The 8360-nt window shown below is 43.0% G+C and overlaps 1 protein-coding gene across 1 annotated transcript; it reads right to left on the reverse strand.

Annotated features, from left to right (window-relative positions):
* Positions 1-1435: 1435 nt before the first annotated feature.
* On the reverse strand, positions 1436-8156 carry LOC119348825. The gene is made up of 3 exons (XM_037616813.1): positions 7789-8156; positions 3104-5163; positions 1436-2131 (listed from the first exon to the last, which is right to left on the reverse strand). Exons 1-3 carry the CDS (start codon positions 8086-8088, stop codon positions 1939-1941), a joined length of 2553 nt encoding a protein of 850 aa, XP_037472710.1. The 5' UTR covers positions 8089-8156; the 3' UTR covers positions 1436-1938.
* Positions 8157-8360: the final 204 nt, after the last annotated feature.

The raw sequence follows: 8360 nt of genomic DNA on the forward strand, positions 1-8360 counted from the left end.
CACCACTGATGACCAAGAGGTCGCCGGCGGAGGGGGGGGGGGCGCTGGAAAACGCCGCCAGAAGGGTTGGCTCTCTTGGCGCCGGCGGATAGGGCTTCTGGTCGCTAGCCAAACCAAAGAGGAAACAGTCGCCTAATAGGCTAGTAACACAGGTTAAAACAGTAAAACAAGTGTACATAGCTTTCCATTTTATGTACATAAGTACATTAATCTTGACTTGGGAAAATAGTTTGGCCTTTGTAGTAATATGCTTAATTGAAATTAAACAGTTTGTCAAGTGGCCAAATAAATGTGGTATATCTGATCTTCCGGTCTCAGTAGTACCCCAGCAAAATATATGTACAGATTGGGGTTCTGCGGATCAATCAAAATTCAGAAACATTCATTGCCTTCCATTGCCAGTTTTTTCACTTGGCAGGATGAACATAGAAAAGGAACAGATCCCTTGTTCCATACAATACTGATGCATAGACATGGTTCATGATACATAAGCGACAGCAATATGGAGTTTTTCCGCTCTTTCCGTTTGACAAAACAAACACCCGACAACCCCCAGAATTACAATATTCGAGTACGAGAGCCGGTGCAGGGCAAGTAGGAGGGCTAGGTGGCAGCGCACGAGGGAATGGAGTGGCGAGGGCATCGAGACAGCATTTTAGACATTTTAGACATCTAGTCCATGATTCCTAGACGTTTGTGTCATCCAACATCGGACATGACATCAAAGGGTTATGATGGCCAGCTATATTGCTGAGCCGGTGTGAAGTGCGGAATCCTAGTGTTCCATTTCAAGAAAAGAAAAAACACCGGTTCAATTGAACCAGTGTTATGTACTCCCTCTGTACCGAAATAGTTGTCGTTGGAGTAGCTGAAGTTCACCTACTCCAACGACAACTGTTCACCTACTCCAACGACAACTATTTCGGTACAGAGGGAGTAGTAGTAAATCTTAATGCAGTTACATGTATTAACTCCTAATTGCATTGATAATTACTAAGTACTAAAGATAACTTTTGAGAAAAATGTCATAACAAGACAGATTCGCTTAGGCCGCAATTGAGATAAATCTAAATGATTTCAGCTTCTCGATGGGAAATGTGTTAGCCTGTTTGACGAAGCTTTGTAGGGCAGCTTCTCTGCTGCTTTCGCAGAAAAAGAAGAGAAAATGCTTCACCATTGGTCTAGTACAAGGCAGAACTTGTTAAGCAATCATATCTGAGAGACATAGGCTCCTCGTCTGGACGATCTTCTGGTCTACAAATCATCAAGAGCTAACAAACTAAAACCCCAGGAGAATACATACAGCGGGGCAGTCGCAGCAAGTCTGACAAGTCCTTCGCCAGATATCACGATTTGCTTAGGATGACAATTAATGGAAATGGATACATGTAAGGTACAATATGTCAGCAGCAAACAGGATGAGGCTACCATCAGCGAGAGTAAACATTTTTCCTTTAACATACCAGCACGAGTCTTGCAGACAATCTCGAAAAAGAGCAAAATGGTTTCAAGAAAAGAAAAACACAGAATAGGCTGGACATCTTGTTTTCAGTCTTCGTATACAACATATACAGGCTCGGAAATGATACATACATAACAAAACCAACGACTCCGGCCTCAACTCCGCAGTAATAAGAAGAAAAAACTTGTCACAGTGGGGCTTCGGGATCTGGGTTCTCTCCTAGCTAATAAGACAGGGGAAATTCAACAATACTCTGCCGATCAATGTAACGGAGAAAATTGCTAGAATTCTCCACCGATCAGGGTACTGATATAAGAAGAGACGTGTTCCATTGGAAAAACAGGATTATTCTCCACGTAAATTTACAACATGAGATAATTGATGTGGTTGGTTCTGCAAGAGAAAGGCTGGAGCTCCACCTTAAGTCCGTCTCGGTATTGCAAATAGCACATTGTTGCCGTGAACCTCAGGAACTTTCAGGGCTCGGAGCGACCTGCTGACTTAGCAGGGACAGAAAGTTCGTCCTTCAACATAAAGGAGAGATCATGCATCTGAGACAGCAATTTCTCCACATTTGCATTGCCAGCTTCTGATTTTGGTCTGGATTTACTGTCATGACTTGTTGCAGACAATGCATCAACATCACCCATCTGCTGCATTACGCCCATCCTGCACATGGTGAAAACGTGTAATATGTGATCAATCATATATCACGAACGGGATTGAGTGAGATACTAAATATTATACAACATGGCCTGCAATATATCTCACAACCAATCATTCACCTACTTCGTTCTGGCAATTGTAAGGATGAATTGACCTAAAAATGGAGCAAAATGCAACAACAAATAGGCATGCGACGGTGCTGCTTGCTGGACAGAAATTCAGAACCAGGTTATTAAGTGGATTATTGGTGGTGTGGCTTCAAATGGTTTACCATTGCAAAATAACACGAATTTTGAACCTATGGCTCAATGTAAACATAGAAAGAAAGCCCCAGGAAACGGGGTATTCAAAAAAAAATATAAACAGTTCAAAATTTTCTGAATTTTGTGGAAAGAAATATGTGTGTTCTAAATGTCAAGGGGAAGTGGTTTCACCATATTCCTGTGCCATGCATATTACGTTTTGGGCCGCATTTGCACGTATATGTGTGATACGAAGGGCCCATGCCTGCACGACCGGTTCCCATAGACATGCCACTCCAGGTTTTCTTAAGAGAAATCACCACTCTAGGTTTTCTTAAGAGAAGTCCTGCCATTACCAAAGATGGAGAGGTCCAGGACGGCGCCCACCAACCAAGACCCCTATATAAGGGCGTCCCCATTAAACGATGTAGGACCTTCAACCTCTTTGAAAACCCTAGAAGTGTAGTTTAGCATATTATTAGATCCGATCCTGACATCCCGCCGAGATCATCCATCTCCATCTCTGACAGCTTGACTAGCTATAATGCATAAATAAGGATCTGGGCTTGTCTAGCTTTGGTCCTCAAGTTAAAAACTACACACTTATTTGACCATTTCTGTATTGCTTATTTGCTTTAGAAGCATCAAGCATAACTAATCAAGTATACAGTTATACCCAATCCATGAACAAAAGAATATGCGCTCAGCTTAAAAAATGTACACTATCACTAACCCTTCGTGTTCGCCCGGTGGAGCTGCATTTGCTTCATTAGAATTATCTTGTTTATTATGTATTTGGCGTTGGGATGGAACAGACTGTGGAAAGCTTCCAAATTCTAGCCCTGTCATATCAGCCGCCAATACTGAGGGTTTATCAGACAATGGAGCACCTGGCTGACCTTGTAAGCTTGTTTCCAGCTCAGGAGAGTTTTTGAAATCTTGCCACTCATCAAATGGGTCATTATTCGCATTTATCTGCTCAAGGTTCTTAAACTGCTCTGTATGGCTTGAAGACCACAAGTCCACAGGTTCAGCTCCTGAAGGATCTTTGACGAACTGTCCTTCCACAGGAATTTTCATATTTCCCTGTGCTTGACCAAAACTAGCATAATCTTGCCATGTATCGGGTGACTCGTGAATTCCACTAACATCTGTGCTGCAGCTGTTAGATTCCTTGATATTGCTGGTTAGCCACAAATCCATGGAGTCAATTTCTTTAGCAGGCACAGACGAGACACCAGTCGTTTCTCTCCCAAGATTAGATATGCTTTTCTGTTGGTGACGTGGTGCGGCAACATCTTGCCAAATATCAAATGTATTGTCTTCCATATTTGCTGAAACTATATTTGTAGTTTTGTTACTGCTGACATTTGCCGGTAATTGCACAGGGCCAGTTCCATCAAGCTGCTCAAATGAAATATCCATCAGTTCACCACCTACATTATATGAACTTTGCTGTGTTTGATCTGAACCAGCAAAACCTTGCCAATCATCCATCATGATATTATTCCCATTCACCAAGCCAGTATTACTTGATTCCCTAGTATTTTCTGTGAACCATGAGTCCACATCTATTTCTCCCGTCAATTTTCCAGCTTCATTGAATGAAGCAACCCGTGCTTGACCAGGGGTGGTAAAATCTTGCCAGTCATCAAAAGAATCATCAGTTTGCTCAACAATTTCTGTAGAATTATGTTCTTTGACATTACCAGCAGGCCATAAATCAACAGCATGAGCTTCTAAAGAATGTTCTAGCTCTGCAACTGGATTTCCCATACCATCTCGTCCTTGACCACTCGATGATTCTTCCACCAGTTTCACTGAATCTCCTTGAGCAGAACTTTGTGCAAAAGCTTGCCAATCATCAGACTCTGCAACATTGTTCGATGATTCCATGCTTCCTATGGGCAAGGGGTCCGTTCCTTTTATTTCTGAGGAGTCGCTCACTAAAGGCCTCTCTGTATGCTCTCCAACATTTGATACTGTGCCCTGATTTCCACCTTCTGTAAATTCTTGCCAGTCATCAAAAGCTTCATCAGTACTGACTCCGATGTCACTCCTTCCAGACAATTCACTGTTCTCAACTGAATTCTTGTCAAGGGAGGACCCAGTGAACTCAGCAACATTGTTTCCGGCAACCATCCTAAGGTTAGTCTCTGCATTAGCTGAGACAACCTTTTGAATGGAAAGGTTGTCTACATTTAATGCTGAAGCTAAATCTTCTGATTCTATGTTTGTTTGATTTCCAGCAGCTAATACCGGTCTGATGGCAGTCCCAGAAACTGGAAAATTAGAAGGCTCAGCAACTGAGGCGCTCTGAAATAGGTCCAGTTGCTTGGAGTCTCCAACAACACTTCCTGAGCCAGTAGACTGAAAGTGAGCATCCCAATTTGCAAATGCCGTAGTAGATTCCATTTGATTTGTGCTTTGAGAACCTGTTTTTGTCCTTAAGGAATCAAAGCCTTTCGATGTAATATGCATCTCTGAGCTACTGGATTCATGACTTCTGCTATGCTTTTCCTGCACCATAGTATGAGTTGGAGGAAGAGCAGCAGTGCTGGCAGCTATCTCCTTTTTCCTTTCAATGGAAAATGAGTCCAGGTTAACACCAGGCAAATCTAGTATGCAGGCAACTGATGGTTGTTTGTTGCTTGTGGAACTTCCAGATATTTCCCTATTCTCTGGGGGGAAAGTAAGTTTTAAGTCCAGAAGATCGGATAAGACCAACCCACTCTTTGGTGTCTCCTTGCTTTTATTTGAATCAGTAGAGTCGCCATCAAATTCTACGAGAGCCTGAATGAGGGGCAAAAACAACCATCAGCTACAGATAGCACCAGGGTTAAGATTCAGATATCAGACTATGTATCCTGCATACACAGTGTAAAAACAGAATGGAAGTCTAGTGCAAATCTTGGAGAGGTAAATACCAACAACAGAGATGCCTTAACTTTCATTGGTCTAGACTCCACAAGATCAACCGAGTTTAATGGGAGCTCGAGCTTACTGAAACAATCCAGAGTCCAGTATTACAATGGTAAGTATAAGAGCCATGCTCTCGATGGCACATGCAGCACATGCTCTAGAAATGGCTTTAAATTGTCCATGTGGTGAGTGACCGAGTAAGCACCCAAACGACTACGTGGTATATAACTATATTAGTCACAATACATCTAGATAAGCATGTTGTCAGATTTATTAAAATACGAATCATACTTTAGACAGCATTTGAGACAACTAATGCATGGTTCCTAGACATTTGTGTCATTCAACATCGGGCGTGACATCAAACACTGTGTCAATTGAAGCACTGTTATATGTTATAAATCTATATAGATCTAGATTTAATAACTTTGAGAAATATGTGAAAGACAGATTCACTTAGGCCACAATGGAGATAAATCTAGATAGTTTCAGCTTCTCGATCAGAAAATATGTGCCCTAGGGCCTGTTTGACGAAGCTTTCTAGGGCAGCTTCTCTGTCGCTTTTGCAAAAAAAGAAGAGAAAATGCTTCTCCATTGGTCTAGTATAAGGCAGAACTTGTTGTAATAGTCAAGTAATCATATCTGAGAGGTATAGGCTCCTCCCCTTGGACGATCTTTTGGTCTACAAATCATCAAGTGCTAACAAACTAAAACCCCAGGTTAGTAAATACGGCAGGACAAAGACTCATTAGATACTAGACATGCATCTACTTTAGGGAACTGAAGCTGCGCAAAACAGTTTCCCAACAGCTCTCCAATTTAAGCTGCAGCTTAATAAGAAAAGCTTCTAGTTTCCAACTTGATGTAATTGAGGTTTTCACACATTCTCGAGAATATGCTGTTATAAGGTCATTGTGAAGCAGCACAAGGTTGTGGAGGAACAACTCCACCTTGCTGCTACAAAGTGTACAGCACTAGTGTTGAAGGAACTACTTCGACGTGATGCGCTAGATATCGCTCTAGAGGCAAATATAGGCCGATACTGCAGCAGGAGTTCACTCCAAAACTCCTAGAACACAAGTTCTAGTAAAAGATCTTAGATAAGAACACCAAGTTCATAGGTAGTGGGTACATGGGTTGAGTTACAAACTAGAAGTGAGGACCTCTATTTATAGGCTTTGTGAAGCCTTCACATCTCAACTTAAACTCATAAATAGAAGATCCGAGAAAACATTACTTAAGGTCCAGCTTCTACTCGTAGCTAGAACACTCCGAAACCATTATTTAAAGGTTAAGAAAACAAACAAATAAAACAACATATGACTTAAGGACCAATTTATCTAGAATGGAGTAGAAGCATCTAGAAGCTTCTGGTTTTTTACTTTACTTTTCTATATTGTACCTCATCACATTGTTGGCAAGCACATAAGGTATATATCATAAGGAGGACTATGGAACTTCTAGATCAATAATTCACCTAAAGTAGTGCAGTGGCCTTCTAGGAGAGCAGACCACAAGCAAGAAATTTCCAATTAGGCTACTCAGATCACGCAAAAATAAATTCCACAGAACGGGTACTAAAATCCAGTGAGAGGCTCAACCGTCGCATCATGAATCAACCGAGTTAGGGAAGGATTGCTAAGATACCATTGCTACAGCCTTGTGAAGCAACCAGTTTTTCAATTCTATGAATTATTTTGTGGAAGAAACATGCAAAAAGTTACTCCTATTATATGGATTGGAGGGAGTATTAACATAAGGAATAGTTGTATTGAAAAGAGAAACTGGAAAGTGGTGACCTGGCAATTGTTTTCCTATTATACCATAAAATGATTAATTTCAAATGCATTATTTACATTACACATTCTTCACAACAACAAAAAAATATCCTACATAATAAGCTAATGACTGTAGAAAAAGAAGAATTGCATTGCAGTTGAAAAGACTCAGCTTTAACTACAATACGCATGTTGGAGAACATGTCCTGTGCTTGATAGTATGACATCTCTTTCTTTTTTGTTATCAGCTAGCTTGGAAGCTAATTTCCTATTGGCCTGGAGGAGAATTTCTTTCATGACTAAATTGGGAAATCCAACTCCACAGGTCTAAGCCACATTTTCTGCTACTAACAAAGACCTGTTTGCAATTCCTCAATTTCTCTTTTAAACTTCTAGTTCCTTCTTTGGAAGAAAAGAAACAGCAAGCGTCTCTAAATTCAAATGGCACTCACAATTCTGCCAAATTTTCCATGTTACATCCACATTAAAACAAAGCATCATTTCCAAGGATCAGCTCCATAAACAAGCACCCCATTTTTTTGACTCAGTGCTTCCCTATTTCGACATGAACCCTGCCACTAAAGATCTTAAGGGAAGAAGCCCAAATGCCAAATCTACGGCTAAAGACTACGAAGGAACGGCATTCCACTAGAGTCGCCAATTAGCACAACAACAGTAACAGATCGATGGAAGAGACGAAGCCAGAAAAGGAGCTCACAGATCCATCAAGCCGGAGCGAGCCGAGCAGCCACTGGTAGGCCGCGCTGCCTCGGAAGGCGATACCATCGCCCTCCCCCCGCCTAGGGGACCCGCAGTAGACGCAGACGGCGGACTGCGCGCCACGGAGGAGGCCGCCCGCTGCGCCGCAGCGCCCGCACAGGAGCTCCGGTGAGGCATCGGGTTCGAAGGCGGCGACGGCGTCGGCAACGGAGGGAAAGGGAGGGGCAGGGGGCGCGGCCGTGGTGCCCTCCCGAATGGAGGATAGGAGGCGATGGATGGTGGCGGTGGGGATCTCCATCGCCGGGCGCCGGAGGGCGGTTGGGTCCGATCTGTGTTGGGCAGTTCAGCTGCTCTCTCCGGTGATGAGGTCGCACGTCCGGGGAAAGAAATTACCACACGGGTCGATGCTCTGCGTCGGTCGGTCGATCGCAGCTTCGATCGGCCACCCCAGCGAGCCGTACGATCAGGCTTCTGTGCACCATTGGATCGGCTTCTCCCACCATTGGATCGGCCACCCCGTTTCGCAGCTCCGCCAACCCACAGTTGCAGCTTCGGCGTCTCATCTCCGTC

The sequence above is a fragment of the Triticum dicoccoides genome, chromosome 1B (genome assembly GCF_002162155.2).
Source record: "Triticum dicoccoides isolate Atlit2015 ecotype Zavitan chromosome 1B, WEW_v2.0, whole genome shotgun sequence".
Taxonomy (NCBI): domain Eukaryota; kingdom Viridiplantae; phylum Streptophyta; class Magnoliopsida; order Poales; family Poaceae; genus Triticum; species Triticum dicoccoides.

What these genes read in the sequence shown, in the direction of transcription:
- LOC119348825 (XM_037616813.1), bottom strand. Translation starts at nt 8,088, where the DNA reads ATGGAGATCCCCACCGCCACCATCCATCGCCTCCTATCCTCCATTCGG. An exon ending in CGCTCCGGCTTGATGGATCT is followed by an intron (nt 5,164 to 7,788) that starts GTGAGCTCCTTT and finishes CCCCTCATTCAG; the next exon opens with GCTCTCGTAGAATTTGATGG. An exon ending in CCACCGGGCGAACACGAAGG is followed by an intron (nt 2,132 to 3,103) that starts GTTAGTGATAGT and finishes CACCATGTGCAG; the next exon opens with GATGGGCGTAATGCAGCAGA.